General features: G+C 37.8%; 1 protein-coding gene and 1 long non-coding RNA gene across 21 annotated transcripts in view; one reads left to right on the forward strand and one right to left on the reverse strand.

Annotated features, from left to right (window-relative positions):
- CNTN4 (contactin 4) overlaps positions 1–23,480 on the reverse strand; it is a 916,127-nt gene that overhangs the window by 116,730 nt on the left and 775,917 nt on the right. For all 13 annotated transcript variants that reach the window (XM_038565823.1, XM_038565822.1, XM_038565816.1 and 10 more), the window contains one exon: positions 13,692–13,842. In XM_038565823.1, the coding sequence (XP_038421751.1) occupies positions 13,692–13,842 (151 nt within the window). The remainder of the gene's footprint in view (positions 1–13,691; positions 13,843–23,480) is intronic.
- Positions 1–23,480, forward strand: part of LOC102153282 — a 172,003-nt gene that overhangs the window by 71,377 nt on the left and 77,146 nt on the right. Inside the window, exons 8-9 of one of the 8 annotated variants that reach the window (XR_005374691.1) lie at positions 1,253–1,356; positions 13,731–13,873. The exons of 5 other annotated variants lie outside the window; for them this stretch is intronic. This is a non-coding gene — a long non-coding RNA (uncharacterized LOC102153282). Of the gene's footprint in view, positions 1–1,252; positions 1,357–13,730; positions 13,874–23,480 lie in introns of those variants that run through there. 2 more of the 8 variants (XR_005374694.1, XR_005374697.1) reach the window with 2 other exon arrangements.

Raw genomic sequence — 23,480 nt, forward strand, 5'->3', positions numbered from 1 at the left:
AAAAGAGAGGTAATGAAAGCAGTACTTTAGTTTTACTAATAATTTATTAACTTATCACCAGAGTTCATGTTCTCTTTGTAGTAGAGACAAGCACTGAATGCTTGTTCCTTCTAGCAAAGCTGGTAAAGACATGGCCTCTGGTATAAGTTATACTTGGATTTTATTTATGTATTTATGTATGTATGTATGTATTTATTTATGAGAAATAAAAGAGAGAGAGAAAGAGAGAGAAAGAGAGAGAGAGAGAGAGAGGGAGAGAGAGGTGCAGAGACACAGGCAGAGAGAGAAGCCAGCTCCATGCAGGAAGCCGGATGTGGGACTGGATCCCAGGTCTCCAGGATCACACCCCAGACCAAAGGTGGCGCTAAACCTCTGAGCCACCCCGGGCTGCCCAATACTTGGATTTGAATCCCAGCTCTCTAGTTTGTCTAGTTTGGGAGTAGTTAGTAGTAGTTAGTAGTTAGTGTAGATGGTATTTAACTCAACAGTAGTTTCTGTTGAGTTTTGCAACCTGTGGTAGGATAAATACCCTCTTTGAGCCTAGGTTTTTTTTTTTTCTTTCTAAAATATAAGATTACCAGGGTGCCTGGGGGGCTCAGTTGGTTAAGTGCCTGCCTTCAGCTCTGGTCATGATTCCTGAGTTCCGATATGAAGCCCCGAATGAGGAATCCCTGCTCAGTGGGTAGTCTGCTTCTCCCTCTGTCCCTCACCCCACTCCTGTTCTCTCTTACTCTCTTTAAAATAAATAAATAAATAAAATCTAAAAAAATAAAATAAAATATAGGATTACCAATAGGATTGATCTCATGATGTTTTCCTGAGGACTAAAAGAGAACATATACAAAGTGTTTAGCAGAAGGTATCATAAAGAATAAAAAAAAAAAAAAAAAAAAGCTAGGTATTGTTGTTGTTGCTAGTACTATTATTAACAAATGGGATAAAAATCATGGTCACAAGATAACAAAAAAATACATGAAAAGAGCCAAAGTAATAAGTATCCTGGATGCCCAAGGATTCCCAAAGCCCAAGGTTTAATCATGAATGCACAAGCGACACAAAAGGAGATTAAAGTCACATTCTGACTTACTAGCTACAGATTTCTGAGCTTCTTTAGAGCCAAGCCGAATCACAGTGTTTCTGTCACTATTATTTTATATTCAATAACATTATTCTGTGGTGCTAATGATCCCTTGTTTAGAGTCTGAAGAATCTCCCTATTGATTCTTCCATTTCCTCCATCTTGACTCTACAGATACCAGATTTTCTACCTGGCTGGATCCCTCTTACCTCATAATTCCTGTACAAGATCTGCTCATGTCTTTTACTTCATCTGGCTTGCGCATGAGCTCCAGTGTGGTGAGATCCTTGTTCCTCCTCTGCCTCTCTTGGTGGATCATTTCCTTTAAAACAGCCTAAAGTCACTTTCTATTCAAAGCCAATTTTGCCTGATTCTGCCTGACTCTGAGAGTCTCTTTCTTGTTCCCTTAAGCACTACTGTGTCCTTCTGTTTGGGCTCTATTAACTTATACTTCACTGATGGTCTCCAAATTGTTTCACGGGTGTATACATTGTCACAATAGCTGAATTTTATAAAACCCTAGGAAGCAAGTCATGATTGCTATCTTCTCTCCTCCTTCAACTGAACTAGACTTTTATAATTTTTATGATCATGAAATTAAAAGGAAAACTCTTATGTAAAAGAGTCTATGTAAAGTACAGACTCTGAAGTAGGAATGAAGATTTCCTATCACTTCATTGTTTTACTGCTTTTCCAGAAATTTGGGCAAGAGGTTCAGGTATGTACTTTCCCCTCTGTCCCCAACATCCTTCATCCTCTATGTTTTCACCGTTAAGCCTCCCCCTACTCTGATTTTTCCAGAGAGTTTAAGGCTTTGGGGACATGAAAAGTAGTTCTCCCAGTATAAGTTGGGACCCACTGCTCTAGAGAAAGAAAGGAGAGCATTCAGGACTCCAACCAAATCTCCTTCCACATTACTTTGCATTACAATGGCCCAGTGGAAGTTATAATTCAATCAAAAGGTTAAATATGATCTCATTCATATGTGAAATTTAAGAAAGGAAACATATGGGAAGGAGGAAAAGAAAAACAGGAGAGGAGGAAACAATCACAAGAGTCTCTTAATGACAGAGAAAAAAACTGAATGGTGATGGAGGGAGGTGAGTGGAGGATGGGCTAGATGGGTGATGGGGATTAAAGAGGTTACTGTGATGAGCACTGGGTGTTCTAAGTGATGAATCATTTGAATTCTATTCCAGAAACCAATATCGCACTGTATGTTCATGAACTAAAATTTAAATTAAAAAAAAAAAAGGTTAAGTCACAAACAGTTAGTAAAAGGCACTGCAAACCAAAATAAAAATAGTAAAAATAACCAAGCAAAGGGAAGGTCCTAGGTCTTATCACTAGGAAGATATTTTATTTATTTATTTTTAAATTTTATTTCAGAGGTAGAGGAGAGGAGCAGAAGGAGAAAGAGAGGGAGAGAGGAACTGAAGTAGACTTTGTGCTGAGTGCAGAGCCCCTCACAGGGCTTGATCTCACAACCCATAATCACAACCTGAGCCAAAACTAAGAGTCAGGTCCTTAACCAAGTATACCACTCAGGTGCCCCTAGGAAGGGGTCTTAGTCTTAATACCCTACATCGTTAGCACGGTGCCATGAGTTGGCTTGGGGGTTGGTAAACTTTTCTGTAAAGTGCCAGAAAGTAAATGTTTTACACTTCGCAGGCTAGGCAGTCTCTATCTTAAGTATTCAATCCTGCCCTTGTAGTGCAAAAGCAGCCTAGATAATTTGTAAATGAATGAGTAGGGTGATGTCCAATAGAACTTTATTTGTGGACACTGAAATTTGGATTTCATCTGATTTTCATGTGTCACAAAATGCTATTTTTCTTTTGATTTCTTTTCTAGCATTTAAAAATGGAAAACCATTCTCAGCTTGCAGGCTGTGCAAACACAGGTGGCAGACTGGATTTTGGCCTGTGGGCTATAGTTTATCAAGTCCTGGATGAAAGCATTTCTGGCAGAGAGAACAGCATGTTTGAAGGCTTTGTTGTAGGAGGAGTAAGGCCATTTGAAGAGGTGACAGGAGGTCCACATGGCTTAAGAAGTAAGGTTGAGGGACGCCTGGGTGGCTCAGCAGTTGAACGTCTGCTTTTGGCTCAGGGCATGATTCGGGATGCGGGATCAAGTTCCACATCGGGCTCCTTGCAGAGAGCCTGCTTCTCCTTCTGCCTGTGTCTCTGCCTCTCTCTCTGTGTCTCTCATGAATAAATAAATAAAATCTTAAAAAAAAAAAAAAAAGAAGTAAGGTTGAAGGCAAGTAAGTGAGAAAGCAGGTAGAAGAGTGGGGCAGAGGCCTGACCAGTGTAGGGGTCTTGTTGGTCATGTGATGGGCTGTTTGTCCTGAGGTCAATGGGAAGCCACTGCTGCAGTGTCACACCTGTCTGTGCATTAGCATCACCTGGGAAATGTAAAAACAAATTCATGTTCCCGGGTCTCATCTCAGAATTCCTTAGAAAGAATCTTTGGAGAAGAAGAGTGGGATTCTTTTTTTTTTTTTTTTTTTAAGAGTGGGATTCTCATTTTTAAATGTACCTCTGTTGGTTTTGCAGCAGTAAGCTTAGCCCTGGTCTGCAGACCTGATTTGGAAACTACCTCTGGAGCTCCACTTTATGGACGGAGAAACACTGCCCTATGAAGGTCAAGTGATTTCTCAGATGGGTGCACAGTAAATCACAACACATCCTATCTGAGTACACACTCTGAACTCAACTGATCAAGGACAGGAAACAATTTAATAGGAAGTGTGGAGACCCATGCCAAAATCATTCCCTAACTCTGGTGCTCCTCAGTGAAGTGCAAACTCCTCAGACTGCCACACAATACCTTTTGAAGCCTGATTCCAAGAAAATTTGCAGCCTTATCTCCCTCTGCTAATGCATTCATATCTATTTTCCTTTTGAATATGTTTCATTCTTGCTGCTCCTTACACTTAAGTATCCCACCACCACCTTCTTCACCAATCTCCTCCAAGCAAAGGATGATTTTTGGATGGTTGGTTCATTCATTTTATACACAAATATTGAGTATTTGGAGTACTTTAGGCACATTACCAGAAGCTGGGGTACCAGTATGCTCACACACACAAGGCACTTTTCCTCATGACTCCCTCAGCCTGTTATGGGAAATGAACATTAATGAAGTAATCATATTCATAAATATAAAATTTATAACTTTATTATTTTTAAAAAAGATTTTATTTATTTATTCATGACAGACACACAGAGAGGGAGAGAGAGAGGCAGAGACACAGGCAGAGGGAGAAGCAGGCTCCACGCAGGGAGCCCGATGTGGGACTCGATCCCGGGTCTCCAGGATCCGGCCCTAGGCTGAAGGCAGCACTAAACCGCTGAGCCACCCAGGCTGCCCTAAAATTTATAACTTTTTTTAAAAAAATTTTTTACTTATTTATGATAGTCACACACACACACACACACACACACACACACACACACACAGAGGCAAAGACATAGGCAGAGGGAGAAGCAGGCTCCATGCACCAGGAGCCCTGACGTGGGATTCGATCCTGGGTCTCCAGGATCGCTCCCTGGGCCAAAGGCAGGCACCAAACTGCTGCGCCACCCAGGGATCCCCTAAAATTTATAACTTTAAAAGAAAAAGGAAAGGATGGAAGGAGGGAAGAAGAAAAGAAGGAAGGAAGAAAAGTCCATAGTCCCAACTCCCAGGGAAATGATTATTGACATTTTGGTAAAATTCCTTCCAGGCTTTTTCATATATATATATATATATATATATATATATATATATATATATATACACACACACACACACACATATAAATACCTGTATATGTACATGTGTTGAAGACTATAAAATGATTTTTTATATATTGTTAAAAATACAATTTAAACCTGTAATAAGATGAAAAGTCTTTATCCTTTAAACCACTGTAGAAATTGCATACCTCTTTTTATGACACCTGTAGAACCTGAATTTAAATTAGGTTATGTTCATAATCTCAAATATGTCTTGTACAGAGGAATTGTGTGATGAAAGTTTATTGGATAGAATTTATCAGAGATGTGATATGGGAAGTCGCATCCTGGGGAAGATATAAGTGAGGGCTGATTCCAAATAAACCAGTTAAGGGGCTAGTTTAATAGTTGCAAAGTTCAGACAAGAGATAATAAGAATAGAAATGAGTACACAGACAGAGGATTGACTAACAAAAAGAGGATTAATGTGAGAGACACCTGGAAAAAATTTTTTAATCAAGTGTTGCCTTTACAGCGCCTTATTTCAGATACTTCCACAGAAAAATTAAGTTCTCTTCCAAGCATGTCTTGAGGCATAACCAATACCATGCCCACATGAATTGAACAGGTAGTAATAGTCCCTGCCTGAATTTGGCCATCAGTTTAACCCCTGACCATAATACAACATGACATACTCTACTGAGGTAGAAAAGGTTTGTGGCTGAGGATAAATTCATGGAGTCTTCTGCAGTGCTGGGTCTGTATATCATTACATTTAAAAACAGATCTCTCTAAATTCTTCTGAATTTAGTACTCTGAAGTACTAAAGTACTCTGAGGTACTCTGAAACTGCACTTCAGGTGACTTAAAGCCCTAACAATTTTGCCCACAGCTCTAGGAGAGATAAACTGAGGCAATGGAGGTAAGTTCTAGGTCTGAATCTGGAGAATAGAATAAGCTCTATTTCTATAAATGCACATGCAAAATTAAAATGATATAGTACTACTAATAATAAGCAAGGCAACAGATTCTATCTAGAGCAATGATGCTCATGTTGCTTTGATGTTGTTTTGCCTCCAAGGCAGGATTTCCATTATTATGGAGATGAACTGCCTCTAATTATTGCAATAACATAATTGTTCCCCAGGGCAGAATTCCTAATAACAGAGCTATAATACTCTGCAGCAACTGTAAGAGATATCCTGAGTACAGGTTTCTCATTAAAAGCGCATATATAGACGCTGTGCTTCCAGAAGAGAAACAGAACGCCTGAAGCAATAAACTCTCCTTTCCACGTTAGGATTCGATCGGCCTTCTGGGCAAATACCTGCCATCACATTTGCTCTGCATCCCAGACTGCCAGAGTCTTCAAACCAGGCTTTCACACTTTATATACAGCATGGAGTTTTGTAGCCCTGTGCTGGGATTTGCCTCCATGTATTACATGAATTTCAACTCTTCTAAAGGCCTTTGGGAGAAGAGGCATATTAGGGCCATGATCTAATTTCACCTCAGAGCAGACTTCAGTGTCTCTAAGGTAGGAGACATGAATATGAATTTGATTCCTATATGGGTTGAATATTCTCATGGAATGCCAGACTTGACCTGATTAGACTGTGGGGATCAGGTAAACCGAAACATTTATTATAGTCTGTGAAGAACTGCTTAAGAATATAGATGTTTATACAATTTTACTGTGTCTTCAAAAGTGGTCCACAGTGGCCTGAAAGTGTTCTGCCCCAGGTGGTGTCGAGACGCCAAAACCCAGTGGTCATCTTTGATCTATTATTTGGTTGGATCTTTTGAAAGCACCAAATGCATGTTCCCTCTTGAGCCCTGCTGCTTCCTTGGTTTCTGTTACATTCCCCTATTTGTTTTTCTATGCCTTTGGGTCTACTTTCTTAATCCTTACATCAGGCTCTGCTTCCACCATTCTGTATATGTGGCCTGAAGAAACCTCAGGGTTTCTTCCTCTGATTCACAGATGCTTTGATTTGACAAAACTCTCTCTATGAATTCACCCACTCCATGGCTTTTTACCTACTGATGATATCTAGGTCTCATTGTTCTCCTGAACTCAGACCTATACTTCAACTTCCTATTAGACACATTTACTGAGCACTTACTCTATACTAGCATTGTCCTAGATGCTACTATTATAGAATGGAACAAAATATGCTCAAAGGGCCCAAAGTAACCACAGGAAGAAGAGGGAGGCACAAGAGGAGGTCAGAGTTATGTGATGTGGGGAAGCTCAACTTGATTCATCTTTGTTGGCTTTGAGGATGGAAGGGAGCCAAGAAACTAGGTGGCCTCCAGAAAGCTGGAAACAGATTATTTTTTTTCTTTTTTTAAATTTTATTTATTTATTCATGAAAGACACACAGAGAGAGGCAGAGACATAGGCAGAGGGAGAGGCAGGCTCCCTGCAGGGAGCCTGATGTGAGACTTGATCCCAGGACCCTGGGATCACCACTTGAGCTGAAAGCAGATGCTCAACCACCAGCCACCCAGGTGTCCCTGGAAACAGATTTTTATCTCCAGAAGGAACATATGATTTTACTTAATGAGACTCACTTCAGATTTTTTATCTCCAGGATTGTAAGATATTGTATTGTTTAAGTCAAATGCAACAAAAATACACATGCTCATGAACACACACACACAAATCGGCATAAATTTTTGTTCTTGTGGAATTTACATTTTGATTGGGTGGAGGGTGGGGAATTCATGAATATGTAGTATGTTAGATGGTGATAAGAACTCTGGAGAAAATAAAGCAGATAAAGAGGATGGGAATTTTACAATTTTAAACAGGTTAGTGGGGAAAATCTTTACTGAGTAGGTAATACTTGAATGAGAATTCCTATTTGAATCTGACATCTCCACCTGCAGGCACCTCAAATTCAGCATGCTAATATTAATCTGTTTTTTTCCTTTCAAACTTGTTCTTTCTGTAGTCACTATTGTGGCAATTGGCACTACTGGGCACCAGCTGCTCAAGTTAGAATCCTAGGAGTCATTTTTACCCCCCTCCTTCTTTATAAAATCTTTCTACTTGCTCCATCATTAAGCCTTTTAAAATTTTGCCCTTTAAAAGCCCGTCGGTCTCTGTGGCTCTCAAAAGTCTCAAATCATCATCCTTTTCATTTCCATCCTAGACTACTGCCTGCAATTGGTCTCTCTGCCTCTCCAATCTTGCTCCTTTCTGATTCTTTTCCATGCTGCAGGCAAAGCAATCCCTTTACAGTACTTGTATGTGCACTCCTTGCATAACATCCTTTAATTCTCTCCAGGGTCTTCTAGCTCAAGTCTAAACTCTGCAGACATAAAATTCAAGGCCTCCATAATCCATTGTTGGCCTACATTTTTCAGTGTTCCTTCTCAGTATATCACCTTTATAACATATGCCTGAGGATTACTGAAAAACATATTGTTATTTTGCTACTGGGTCTCTGAACTAGTCTATGAGCATCTTGAGGGCTGGTTTTATGTCTCCTCTTTCTTTCTCTGCCCAGCACCAAACAGAGAGCCTAGCATATGGCAAGTACCCAATGTATTCTTCACTCATTGAAGAAAACTGGAGTTGGCTAGTTAAACAGAATAGTCATGCTGCTCTTCTGAAACCAGGCCTGTGACACGCAGGTTTTAAGCTTGAGATTCTTTTTAGCAACATTCAGTAGCATATCTATATTGGTTATTACCCATTAGCTTGACATAATCTGTTAGCCTAACATCTAAAAGAGAGGAAGGAAAGTCTCAAGCATGAGTAAGACTAAGAAGTCTTTATTTACACAATGTTAACTAGAGTAACATTTCACTCATTTCTTCAGCTTCAGTGAGAAGTAAAATATTTCCTCTAAGTGGATTTTCCAGTCAACTACACTTACCCCTTTAAGCACTAAGATAATTTTTAAAAATAACCTTTGGGAGTGAGTGGTCTTTCTATGATGTATTATACACTTGCCTGCCTTACTAATCTAAGCTCACTGAAGATAATTTTTCCTCTTTAGAGACATCATATAACAGTAATCATCATACTTTGTTACAGAGATAAAATAAAGCTATTTGTTCCCATTACTAATACTGCTTTTAATTCTAGGCGGCATATGTTTAGAAAGACACTGAAAGAAATGATCAGGATAGTGAGAGGATGCAAAAATAATGTCTTATGAACCATAACAGGGACATTTAGGCTTGGAAAAGAACTGAAAGAGGACATGACCATAGCCTGCCAGTATATACAAAGGGAAGGGTTGGGGTAGAGAAAAATCAGATTTGTCAGCATAACTTCAGAAAGTGAAATGAAACACAATGAGTGAAAGTTACAAGGATATACATTATGAAGAAAGAAATCTTCTAGGGATCCCTGGGTGGCGCAGCGGTTTGGCGCCTGCCTTTGGCCCAGGGCGCGGTCCTGGAGACCTGGGATCGAATCCCACGTCGGGCTCCCGGTGCATGGAGCCTGCTTCTCCCTCTGCCTATGTCTCTGCCTCTCTCTCTCTCTGTGTGACTATCATAAATAAATAAAATTAAAAAAAAAAAGAAAGAAAGAAATCTTCTAACAGTTAGGTCTCCATCATTAGATGCAGCCAGGTAAGGATAAGGGTCCATCCATTACGGGGAACCTTTGTCTTGGAATGGAAGGTGGGCTCTGTGACTACAGTAGGAAGTTGGCATTATTGTCTACCCAGCATTTATTTACTCTTGTTCTGGTAGGACCTTAAATTTCTTTGGGGAAACCCTTCTCAGCCCACGTGACTTGAAATAGAGCTTTCCCATGTGCCTACTTAGGATATGGGCATGACTCATGTTCTCCTACACAGTGCATCACATCCTCCTTGAATGTACTGGGTTTAGGGAAGAACACTAAGAAGGCAGGTTTATTCAATTATGTGAAATACTATTCTGGAATTGTTATGAGAAGCCAGAAAAGAAGGCAGCATGGGGCTGCTGACAGCCGTCCTACTGCCAGGAGAGGAGAGCTCATCAGAAGATGGAGTCAACACAGAAGGCAGGGCTGGTGAGAGACAAAGGGAGCAAGACAGAGTCCTGATGCAACAATATGAGCTCCTGAACCCTGCCACACCTTAAACTAGTCAATCCCCACCCTTCTCAGATGTGTGAGCCAAAGTACTGAAGCCAGTCTTGAGATGGGTTTCCGTCACTTATACCAAAAGAGCCCATCCTGGTTGAAATATGGATTTAGGCTCCTTATAATTCTAGGATCCTAGGTTTTTATTAATGATTCTGCTACTTTTGTATTTTGATGTTTTGTTTCTAAGAGATCAACTTTAATCTAATCTGTTTCAAGTGCCTTCTATCCAGAAAGTAAAAGTAAACAAAATTATCAACATTATTCAGGTAGTAGGCGTAATTGCTCAATTAATCCAAATAATTTTGCTGCTTTGATGGTGTCTATAGGCATTTCCTGAAGATTCAAGTACTCGGGCTTTTTGACAGGTCATACCTGTTATAAATATCTGATATGGCCTATACTCTGATAGCTGGAAATGTGTACAAGAGAAAAAGAGATTTTTTTATGTTCACAATTCCAAAGCTATAAAAGCTAAAAATTAAATCTTTCTTTTAGATGCTTCATATAGAGAAGGCCACTGTGAATATGCTTTAAATTTCTAAAGGCACGAAAAACCAATTTAAGTACATACAAATATTTTCTAAATAGCTTACATGTTAACATTAAATCAGTCTTTCTGAATCTATATCCACTGGATAACTACAATACCACCATATGACTACGTAAGATAAAAACTTAAAACAGTTACTTCATACTTTTATTGTAAATTCATTTGTAGGCAGTTGCTTAGCTAAAAAAAGAAATTGATTATCATGTACTAAGTGTGTTCGGCAAAGTCCGTCAAAACACAGACTCTAGGAAGAACATTACTAAAATCAGGTGCTTGATCATGTTTTGTTTCACCAAAACACTGTTTATACCAGTATTTTATACTTATGATATTAATAACTTTTTACTGAAAGGTTAAAGGTTTGCCCTTTGATTCTTAGGATTCCACATCTCAAAAGAGAATCACGACTAGTAAGTCAGTGCATTAGAAACTATAATTCAGCATTGGGTACAGAGAATTTTGCCTTTTGTGTTGGTCTAAAAATGTCAATCTTTTCCTAAAACAGGAGTTCTAAAAATTTTTCACTCATGCATTGTTTTGCTCACTTGTCCACTTAATTTTCTTTCTTCTTTACCATAAAAAAGGAGAAAAATGGCAAAATTTCTTCTCTGCCAGTGAGAAAATATTAAGATCTTTCCTATTTTTCACCCTTTTCAGAAATTATGAGATGTGCAACTGAGTTTATATCTTTCTCAGAAGTTAAAATCCAGTGACTCACAGAGTAAACTTGGTTGATGGATATATGACCCATATTGTACCAACATTAAAATAAAAAAACATGAGTTCCTGACATTTAAAAATTAAGAGAGTTCAAACAAAAGCCCAGATTTCTAGCTTCTCTTGAAGAATGAAAAAGATAGGGAGGCACCTGAGCCGCATCTCCATATGGCAGCAATAATTCTAGAATTGAGTGGCAGATGTCTCCCTTGGATGGGGCATCCCATAATTCCCTTTTATATTACACCTGGCCAGCTTCAGGACTCATTTACATTATCCAAATCAGTTTGTCTGCTTAATACAACCTGAGTGAGGTAGAAGAAAGGAGCAGAGCTGTGAGAACACAGCACCCATGTGGAGAAGGAAGTGCTAATACTGAGAGTTTGGGTCATCCTGGGGACTCTGGAGGTGGAGATGATAAACAGCAAGATTTGGATAATGATGGGGAGTTTCCTCAGTTTAAATACATCTTTAGTGCCGTATAAATGCTGAAGAAATACATGAACCCTATTAATCAAATCAGTAGGAGAAAGAATGAAAACTGGAGAGAGTCAAGCTTTGTGGTAATTCAAGAAGTAGAAACAATAAACTAAATTTACTTATCAAATAGAGTCCTTTTTTTTTGTATATTTTTTATTGGAGTTTGATTTGCCAACATATAGTATAACACCCAGTGCTCATCCCATCAAGTGCCCCTCTCAGTGCCCGTCACCCAGTCACCCCAACCCCCTGCCCACCTCCCCTTCCACTACCCCTTGTTTGTTTCCCAGAGTTAGGAGTCTCATCAAACAGAGTTATTGATATTGATATACTCTTTTCTGAAAGGTAATTTAATCAGTAGGTAACAATGGTTAAGCTATGGCAGTAGAAAGAAGTCATTAATACTGTTCAAAACATTAGGTTATCTTTTTGCTCCTAGACAATAAGATTGTATTTCTTTGCTGGAACGAATTTTTGAAGAGCCACGTGACTTGTTTTGACCAATAAAACATGAGTGAAAGTGAAGTGCTTCATTCTGGGCAAAAGCTTTAAGTGGCATGTTTGGCCACTCTCTCTCCCTTCTGCAATACTGATGTTCAGGAGAGTGCTACTCTACCAGACTTGGCTGTTGAGGGCAGCAAAGCCACCTGCAGACCCCTGATAGGAATGCATTGTGAATTACAAATTGACGTTTGTGGTTTTAAGTCACTGCAGGTTGTTTGTTACAGTAATGTTACTCTAACTTCATTCATTCATGGATTTTAACATGTCTATAACCTATATTATTTTAAAGTACTTTTTCTTTATATCATTGTTAAATTAAATTTAACAACGTACCCTTAGTCTAAGCATTACAAGTGTTACATACTAGTTATATTTCAATTGTGCTTTAATAAACAAAGTAAATGCATAACTATTAGAAGTAATCTTACATACCACATTCTGGGAAACACAAGTAAAATAAGAAATAAACCTTAAGGGTACAAAATAAGAAACTGTGCTCTCAAGTTCCAAGTATGGTTTCAAATTTGAACACCATGCCAGTATTCAGTGAAATATACTGCTTTCTCAATACAACAGAAATCAGGAAGGGATATATATTATGAATATGTGTGTGAATACACCATCTATAAACCGTATCAAGTTTGTTTGCAAAAATCATTAATAAGGACAACATCATCAGTGCAAAGATCTAATTTGCATATGCAAATCCAAAGGTGTACAGGTGTAAAGGGTAGATACAGATACATTTTTACAGGCTTCCACATTGCATCCTTGAGTACTTGACCTTTAGCATCAATTAAAATCATTATGTATACAGCAAGTAAATGCTGTGACATAGACTCATGCATAATTACCATTTTCCAACAGATTGAGTAGATTACAGAAAGGGATGGGGGATATTTATAGGGGTGGCAGCCAAGAAAAGGTCTTAGAGATACCTGCTATTTGGTACAATTTGACCTAAAACAACCCATATATATATTCTAAATGTTATTCATTATAAAAGGAAATACATATGAGTTTATAAAGAAAAAGAAACTTGTTTCAAAAAGATGTCACTAAAACAATCAAAACTATTTATATGCAGAGTGAGTTTTGGAATTAGCAATATTTAGCCTCAAAAAGGAAGAGACTAATGAAACTTAATAGCTATTGCCAAATATTTCAGAAGTTGTCATAGCAAAAACATGCTGGATTTATTTGTTTAAGGAAAAAGAAGTAGTATGGAGAAAAGTGGGTAAATCAACAAATAAATTTTAAGCTAAAATTGAGAAATGTTTTTCTAGCTGCTCACCTTTGAGCAGCTCTGACAATCCTCAATAGGAATCATGCAATCTCTCTCTGTAGGGAGGGCTTTGTAGAATCTTAATAACAAGAAGGATTATAAAGACCAGCTAATTTACCACCCTCTCCCCAAAACTTCAGGTCTTTGATTAACATTTAGTCCACTAACAGCAGACAGTAAATTTCTTCCTCTAGAACTATTAATAACAGACAAATAAATTATTATAAATAAAATATTAAAAAAACTCAAGATAGTACCTTTCATTTTCTCTTAATATGTCCCTTCCTTTCTTCCAGGTGTAGACAGGTTTAGGAGAAGCTTTTGGCTTACACTCAATGACAACTTCACCTCCCACTTTGACAAGAGTTACTCTTTTTAAGAGGGTTCTTGAAAAATCTGGACCCACAGCTGGAAAAGAATACAGAAAATAAAATAATTATTATGGAAGAAAAAAAAAACATTAGATCATGCTTTAGCCTTTTTCTTTCTACAATGCATTTATTGTTCCCTTGGGCATCAAAGGGAAGAATTAATTTTTTTTAAAGGGAGTAGCACTGTACATTTTGATGGGTTTATTAAAAATTGAGGTATAATTTATATATGGTAAAATACACCCGTTTCAAGTGTACAGCTCGATGAATTGGACATACTGCACTGTGAAGATCAAGATATAGAGCATTCCATCACTCTATTGAGGGACTCTTAAAAATTATTCCATGTTCAAATGAATAAAAATTTTAAAATTTCAGGGAAGCATAAGGAAAAGATAAACAAGACAATCCACAAGACATTTTTCTGATGATGTAGGTTAAAGCATTCCTTCTTTGATAAGTTTCTTTCTCTGCCTCTCCCTTAGCACTCTGTGCATGTCTCCATGAGAGAACATGCTGAAATGTCTGTATTCTCACCTTCTATGAGATTCTTCTTTTGTCCAACTTTCTACTACTATTGCCTAATGCAATGCTTGGCTCATGCAGGAGAAACTGGGGCTTGCTCTTAGAAAACTCAATTCCAGGCTCACTATGAATGTTCTAAAATTCATTTTATAACTCAGATGGTTACATGAAAATAATATTAAAGAATGATTTCTTTCCTAAAACAATTGATACATATCTGTATTCTCTCCAAAGGAATTTAGAAAACACCTTTCTGAAAAAAATCTCCATTTTCTTCCAAGTTGAATTAATGTGATCTAGGATCTGTTTTGAATAGGGATTCATCTCTTAGAATCTTAATTTTACCATATTTAAAATCCCTGACTCCTTGAAGTTTGGCCTAATAGAATTTAAGATTTTAGATCATGTTGAACATGAAATTTAAATACCACAAATTACTTGAAGGACAGAAAGTGAGCGTGTATGTATGTAGGTGGGGAGAATGGGAGTCAATTTCATAATTGTACTCAAACCAGGTACTAGTGATATAAAAAAATAAATAAAAATAAGCTTCAGTGTATACATAAACCACATCTTCTTTATCCATTCATCTTTTGATGGTATATGTATACAATGGAATATTACTCAGCCATTAGAAACGACAAATACCCACCATTTCCTTCGACATGGATGGAACTGGAGGGTATTATGCTGAGTGAAGTAAGTCAATCAGAGAAGAACAAACATTATATGGTCTCATTCATTTGGAGAATATAAAAATAGTTAAAGGGAATGAAGGGGAAAGGAGAAAAAATGAGTGGGAAATATAAGAAAGGGAGACAGAACATGAAAGACTCCTAACTCTGGGAAACGAACTAGGGGTGGTGGAAGGGGAGGTGGGTGGGGGGTGGGGTGACTGGGTGACGGGCACTGAGGTGGGCACTTGACGGGATGAGCACTGGGTGATATTCTATATGTTGGCAAATTGAACACCAATAAAAAATAAATTTATTTAAAAAAAAGAAAAAAATAAGCTTCAGTGAAAGCACCACTTGAATAAATATATTAGCATGATTAAAAAGACACATGAAATTCCTAATAAATACTACAAAAAGTACAGAACATGTGTGTGTATTATATGTGTGTGTATGAAGACAGCTTGATGAAAGACAGAAGAGTTGAAATTGCAAAACTCAAACAAGAAAGACTACAACTGGAAAGACTTTGAAACAAGTAAAATCTGTGGAAAGACTCAGGAGAACCATGCTATAAGCCCTGCCATGTTAGAGTACATGGTCAAACTAAGCCAAGAAGAAGAATGTGGGTGAGGGGAATCGTGGGTAACATAGTTTAGCCTTGGATACTGTGTTGACCTGAGTTAGTGGGCTCTGTGTTTGCTGCCATGTGTGAAATATGTGAACAAAGCCAGCATTTATGTTATATTGGCATCGTGCCCCCATTTACCAATGCTATACACGGTAATATGCAACACAGAAAGGTTTTTGTAGCACAATAGACCCGTTCTCATCTTAGGTAAACATCTGAATTGACACATTAATGTAAAAAAAATCAAATTTCTATAAGTCTTTTAAAAGAGTATTTTGTGAACTAGAGTTAAAAATCTGTATCATATAAAAATCCCTTCTTAAAACTATATCTTTCTACACACACATTTTTATCACTTCAGGCAGACATTTTTCATCTGTTCAGGAGGAATTCTGCAATTGCATTTGAAATGAGTTTACATAAATCAAACTGTGCACAACACATAGGTGTATTTGTCGAAAAACTATATATTGCTTTTATGAGATTTAAAATAGCATGATATCAGCCACACAGAAGACAGAAAACACACCTTCCAGTTTCAGAAGCATTTTTACTGTACTGTTTATGTGCATATTATCTTTTTGGATATCCTAGAAATAAGACTGGCTTTGAGTATCTTTCACTAATACAAATGGAATTATATATTCAAATCTTTTCTGTTTGTTTACTTAATTTGTTTAATTTACTGCTATTGTTATTTAACCCTGCTAATCTATCAGCTTCCATAGTAAGCTGTGGTTCCTTCTAGGACAAAATTGTCAAACCTTCATCAGTTTGTGAATACTTGACCCATTAATGGTTTTCTTAACATTCTGCCGTTTTGTGACTATCTCTTGCACCCAAGATGCCCTGAAGTGTATGGAATGATGTTTTTTCCTGTCTGTACCCTGTATTTAAGTGAAAGGAGCCTGTTAAATTTGACATTCACAGAGAAATTAAGTTTTAAAAGTTACTGGTAAGGTCCCCAGAAGAGCACTATTAGAACCCAACCTTTGCTGGCACTTAAAAGTTTAGTATACGTTGAAGGTGAAATTCCAGGTTCTTAGTAGCTCAGAAAAGGTAAAACCAATTGTCAAATTGCCCAATCAAGTCTCAGAGTAGTTCAGATACCCAGGGATTCCCATTTGCTAAATCTAATGCACTTAGAGGATAATATTTCTTAAATCAACTACTAGAGGGCACTGCTCTCTCAGCGTTGTAATGAGTCATGTTATAGGACCTCTTCCATTTGGAAAATGCAACTTTTTATTATTTATCAATGATTGTTAATCCATTAACATTACATGATATATGAGAAGCATCCAGCTAAAGAAGCTCTCCCCGTAATTCTCAACTGTTTGATTTTACTGAATTAAATGACTCTTGGTTACATGTCAATGGTATTTAAAGTGGCTAACAGAACCCCTAAAAACAAAAGTTTTGTGACTAAGTATCATTTTTCAAGAAAGACAGTAAGCATGGTAACTCCTTAACTAGATGTGCAGTCACATTTGGGAAATGTACGAGTGTGATTTTTTTTTTTTTACATGAGTGTGATTTTTATTAATGAAGAGGAAAGGATAATTGTGCGTGCCAATTGTATCACAGTTGGTCTGTAGAAATATCACTGGCAACACTGCCAGTTGATGGAGACTATTCACTTTGGCCCTTTTAGAAGTTTAGAATTCTAGATTATTTTAGCCTTTATCTATTATCTTTATTACCTCATTATTCCATAAAGATGAACCTAGAGTTAATGCATTCATTCAATGTTTTTACCGCTGACAAGATAGTGCTGGTATCAGATTTTAAAACCCCAAGATTTTTCTAGCTTGCTAGGCAGATAACTAGAAGGCCGGTTACAATGGGAATCTTCTTTCTAGGTCCAGTATTTCAGAATGGTGGATTCATAATCAGCTCTCTCTCATCAGGGATGATATTCACAAGGAGACTCAACAAAACTCTTAAGTAAGATTCTCCTACTCTAATATCAGCATGATGTGTCCCTTCTAAGTTTCTAGTACCTGTGCCCTGCTTTTTTTGGTCTAATTCATTGAAGGCCCTGCTTTACCAGGGGTCTTTCTGACCATGGTAGGTCTTGCATTTATGGTCTCCTGCTCCTTTGGGAAGGTTATTTTAAAAGAAAAATAATAATATTTATAGTCACAAGGTTGTTTTGAAGAATAGATGAAATAATACATGTATGGTGTATAAAGTCCTTAGGCCAATATTTGCTTCATACCTACTTCTCCTCTCTGCTATCTCCACCAGTGCCATGTGACCAGCACTATCATTATTAGGGGACTCTATGCTGAAATATAAGAGAGCTTTTTAGAGCCAAATAAACTCATCTTGGTTTGAACAATTTTTAAATTTTGAAATAATAACAGTTACAGTGATAGAGGTCTTGTATATTTCACTTAGTTTTGCCCGGTGATTATACTGCATGTGAGTATTACACAATATCAAAATAAGGAAAGTCATCATTGGTACAATGTGTGTTGTTAGTTCCATGTTATTTTATCACATATGCATACTTGAATAATGACCACTGAAGTCAATATAAGAAGTATTCCATCATCACAAAGATTTTTCTTGGGCAATCCTTTGATAGTCACATCCAGCTCCCTCCTGCCGAATTCTCCCTAATGTCTAGAAACCACTAATCTATTCTCTATCTCTATAGTTTTGTCATTTTGGGAGAACATTTTATATACAGAATTGTATAGTATGTGACCTTTTGATATTTTTTTTTTTTTTTTTTACTCAACCTAATGCTCTTGAGATCAATCCAAATTTGTGTATCAAGAGGTTTTTTTATTGCTGAGTAGTGGTATCTCATCCATTCTGATATAGATAAAAAATACTTCTTTAATGTTGCCATTTCAGGCACTATGGTAACTAACAAATACTTTTGAGCACAGGAACCATTTCAAGATCTCTTAACACTTTCTCTGCCAACAAGTAGGATCAGGCTTTGCCTTATATGTTTTATATAAGTTTTGAACAGCCGAAAATTAATTGTGGAGACTAGAGTGGAAAATCTTTTTCTTACTCCAAGCAAAATACTTTTAACACTATATTTTATATAGTAATTAAAATGTTGACTAAAAATCATTCTTACATGTTTTAAGAGTTTCAGCTACTAAACCTCTATTAACTGCCTCTGAGCTACCCTTTTTAAGACAGTATGCATTTTTTAAATATCTAATCACTTTGACCTCCTTTATCATTACAAGTAGTGATATTACATTTGGCACAATGTCCTAAACACTCATATAGAATTCACATCCTTGGTTAGAAAAGTAGTGTACAGTACTGTAATGTCCTATTTGGTTGTAACTTTGTTATGAGATAGAAATGTCTGTTGAATTAACAAAAGAGAGCCATTAGAATGTGCTGGTGAGAATCCTAGAATTCTAGTGGTTAAGACATTGTAGCATTTTTCATTAGCAATCATTAGATCATCAGTTCCTTAAAGGCAGAGGCTACGTATTATGGATCTATATATCCCTTACCTAGTACAGTGTTTGGCACAAAGTGGATGTTTAATCAGTATTTATTGAATACTGTATGTTGTAGGAGAGAACTCAGGAATTCAGTTCAAAACAGGATATTCTTGGGGCATCTGGGTGGCTCAGTGGTTGAACATCTGCCTTTGGCTTAGGTCATGATCCCAGGGTGCTGGGGTGAGTCTCGTATCAGGCTCCCCACAGGGAGCCTGCTTCTCCCTCTGCCTATGTCTCTGCCTGTCTCTGTGTGTCTCTCATGAATCAATCAATCAATCAATCTTAAAAAAAAGAAAACCTTAAAAAACAAAACAAAACAAGATATTCTCATGATGCTTTGCCTGGATACCATATCAATTTCTTCCCTCCATGTGGGGTTGTAGGTGGCTTCTTGGGTTTCATGGCCTGTCTACAGTACACTCCATCCTTTCTGAAGTTGGGCCTTAGTATAATGACATAATGAAGTAGAATTACCCAAGAAAAAAAACCTGGGCTGTTTATACTCCTAAACTACTCTGAAACTACCTGGTGTGATGGTAGATTGTTTAAGAAATAGCTCTCAAAACAAAATATGGAAAAACTTAGCTTTTAGTGCTCGCAATTTCTGTGGTTGAATACTTCCATCATGGCCAATTTCAAGTTACCAACAAGAAGCCAATGAAGATTGAGTTGAGAAGGATACACAGACTCACCTACCGTCAGTAGGAGCTATTCTTTTCCCCACTTCCTCTAAACACAGTCTAATGGGAAATAACAGGACAAGTAGGCCCTGGGAGTTCAGCTTTCCCCCACTTTGAGCCTTTTTCTGAAGCAGTACCACAGTCTCCTCTTTCCTCCCCAGGCACTCTCAAGCCACCAGGGCAGTGCTGAAAAGATAGGACTTGCCACATACTTGCATTTCCTTTGATTGTTTCATTTTGTTCCTTAAGGCTCTGTGAGTCAACTTATCAGGGTAGTTTGAAGGGCTTCAGTTACACATGCTCTGCCCTAGATACCCAGGCTCAAGAGAAACATACGGCATGGATAAGCTATGTTTATGTTATCCAGTAGTGACTAATTTCTTATCATCATCCTTCAATAACTCTGTACTGAAGGGGTTTTAATGTGGAAAGAGAACATATATTTTGCCTTTGTGCTATGTTCACTTTCAACCACATTCAAAAGGGTTCATTAAAAGCAACCTGCCTTATATTAAGTATAAAATTAATTTCTTCAGGAACCTAAAAGAGCCACAGTCTGCTTATGTTGAAGAAAAAAAAAGCTAGAATGTTGCTCGTGCAAATGCTTTATTTCTGGTAGAAATTGTCTCACATGATTGATAGAGCTTCTGTCAATACGGAGTTCAACAATGGAAACACGGATTCACTGTATGTACAGTGGTGATAACAAGGGAACAGCCTAGTCATTATTCTGCCCTCCAACTCCCACTGGCTTTTGTAAGTTAGAAAGCTACTCTGCTGTGATAGCTTAAGATTGGGCATCAAAGGGATTTACAAAGCAGATTCCAGACCTGTGGCACCTAAATTGAACGGATCACAGGAATCATTTTGAGGACCTTATTAAGTGTATATACTCTACCCACCATGAGAGGGACCTGAGAATTTAAAATATTATAATTTTTGCCACTGAAAATGTGATCCTCAGAGCAAAAGCACTGGTAATCACCTGGGAGCTTGTTGGAGATGCAGAATCTCAGGCCCTACCCAAGACTTGAAATCAGAATCTAAATTTAACAAGATCCCTAAGTAGTTTATACATGCATAAAAGTTTGAAAACCACTGTTAAATATTCAACACCAATTCTAATACTTCTGGACTACCAAAAGAGAATCTATTTGTTGCTAAAAAGTGGTAGAGGGGAAAAAATTAATTACTTCATTTCACTTATTTATTATTCACTGAATCAAAAAGACTTACGTAGCTAATGGTAAAAGATAAAAAGTAACAAAGAATATGGCTAAAGTAAAATATTGGAAGGGTAGGAAACCATCTTACTAAACTTGGTACAATAGAGTGAGCTTTTAGAAGCCAAAATGGACATGTCAATATGGTATGCAGAAGGAAGAAGAGCATACTCCTCACTGGTGGATAAAAAAAAACATGTAATTTTGCTAAAAGATTCAAACTTTCTTCCTGGTTCTATAATTTAAGAAAAATTTATTGGATATCTCTTTAGGCAAAATACTGTACTTTTGGGGGCTTCTGGGTGGCTCAGTCTATTGAGCAACCAACTTTTTTTTTTTTAAGATTTTTCATTTATTTGAGAGAGAGAGCAAGAGCATGCACAAGTGGGGGCAGGGGCAGTGGGAGACAGGGAGAAGCTGACTCCCCACTGAGCAGGGTCCCAAAGTGGGGCTGAATCCCAGAACCATAGGATCATGACCTGAGCTGAAGGCACAGCTTGACCAGTTGAAACACCCAGGAGCCCAGGGACCAACTCTTGATTTCAGCTCAGTCATGATCTCAGGTTCAAGAGATCAGGCCCTATTTCAGGCTTCATGCTGGGTGTGGAGCCTACTTAAGATTCTCCTTCTCCCTATCCATTTGCCCTTCCTCTTTGCACCCTAAAAAAACCCAAAAAGCAAAACAAACAAACAAAAACCCCCAAAACCTGTGGACTTCTGAATGAATAGCAGCAGTTTTACAGAAGACTCAGAGATTTTAGTTGTAGTATAGTATATGGTATCACTGTTCAGTGACACCTTGGACTACATTCTTGAGTTACATTTTAAATTCTAGCTCAGTGAAGACATTTCCTTGGGTGAACTCATATAGGGACTTGTCATAGTATTTATCCCTCAGATTTCAACGTCTCCCTTCAGTTGGCTTTTTAAAGTAAACTCTATGGCCAACATAGGGCCCGAACTTACAACCCTAAGATCAAGAGTCGCATGCTCTACTAACTGAGCTAGCCAGGTACCCCTCCCTTCAGTTGGCTTTAAGCCACCAGAGTCATGCCAACCAACATCTTAGCTCAGTCCTCACATGACAATCTGTGAAATCTCTCTGTATGCCTAATCCTACTCACCATCTTGGTGAAGTGGGGCCTTCAGCCATGGTGAGAATGTCTGATGCCTGATAGTCCTCTTCTACAGGAGGGTTTCAGATTTAAAGTCTTGATCCAAATCAGAAGATTTTCTATGTGGATTGTATTCAATGTACACACAGACACACTCACACATAACCTACAATAAATTTCCTATTTTAGGATAGTGGCTCTGAAAGTGTGATCATGGACCTGCAGCATCAGTATCACCCAGGAACTTGTTTGAAATGCAGCTCCCCAGACCCTACCCCAGCCACTATATCAGAAATTCTGGGGATAGAACTCAGCAATCTGTATTTGAACAAGTCCTTCAATGATTCTGGTGCATGGTAAAGTTTGAGAATACTTTCTAAAAAGTAATGGCCTTCTAATCTGATCAATTAAAGTAGTAGTTCCCAAACTGTGATATTCACTGGAATCACACTTGAGTCCCAGGCCCAGAGATTCACTTAGTTGATATGGAGAATGATAGGATATCAGGATATTAAAAGCTCCCCAGACAACTGTCATTAGCAAAATTTGAGAATCACAGAAATGGGGTTTGCTGGTGATTTGGAGGCTGTCTACAAGATTTTAGTATGGATACTAGTTAATAACAAGAAAACACTTCTGATACAAACACTGCTAGGCTTTAAAAAAGGTTTTGTATGAACCTTTAAAAAAGGTTCTCTTACTTTTGGCAGTAAGGTTAATAATGACATACTCATTTTACTGATAAAGGAAGACTTAGTGACTCGTTAAAAATATCAAATTTGAATTTGAGATCCAAGCACATAGCTTTCCTTTTTCATGACAATTTTAGTAAAGCTCCTGCTTAGATGATGACTCCATTTGGGTAAGAAAGGGCTTTGTCATCTCACTGGCTGCTGATCACACTCAGCACATGATTATTTTGTAATCTGGCTCAATGAGGCAGTTGAGAAACCAGACTCAGATGCAGATGAGCACTTGTGAAAGCCCCTGTGAAATAACTTTTAGTTTAGTCTTAATGTTTTCCTAATTTGAGAGCCAATCATCTGGATAAATGCCAAATTAACCAAATAATTGCTCAAGCCTGCACCTCTCTTTAATTGGACCATCAGTTCCTTAATGGTATTTAAGCATCTTTCTAGGGTCAAATATCCTCTGCCACATAGGCTAGGAGAATCCTCACAATACTGAAGCATCAGACAGAAACTCCTCAGGGCAGAAGCTATATCTGTTCCATTATACTGTCCTGGTAAAGTCAGGTCATATTCAAAAGACCTACTTACTCTTAGGGATAGTTCACATCGTTTCAAAATCGAAGATACTCTAGTAAACTAGTGGCACT

The sequence above is a fragment of the Canis lupus genome, chromosome 20 (genome assembly GCF_011100685.1).
Source record: "Canis lupus familiaris isolate Mischka breed German Shepherd chromosome 20, alternate assembly UU_Cfam_GSD_1.0, whole genome shotgun sequence".
NCBI lineage: Eukaryota > Metazoa > Chordata > Mammalia > Carnivora > Canidae > Canis > Canis lupus.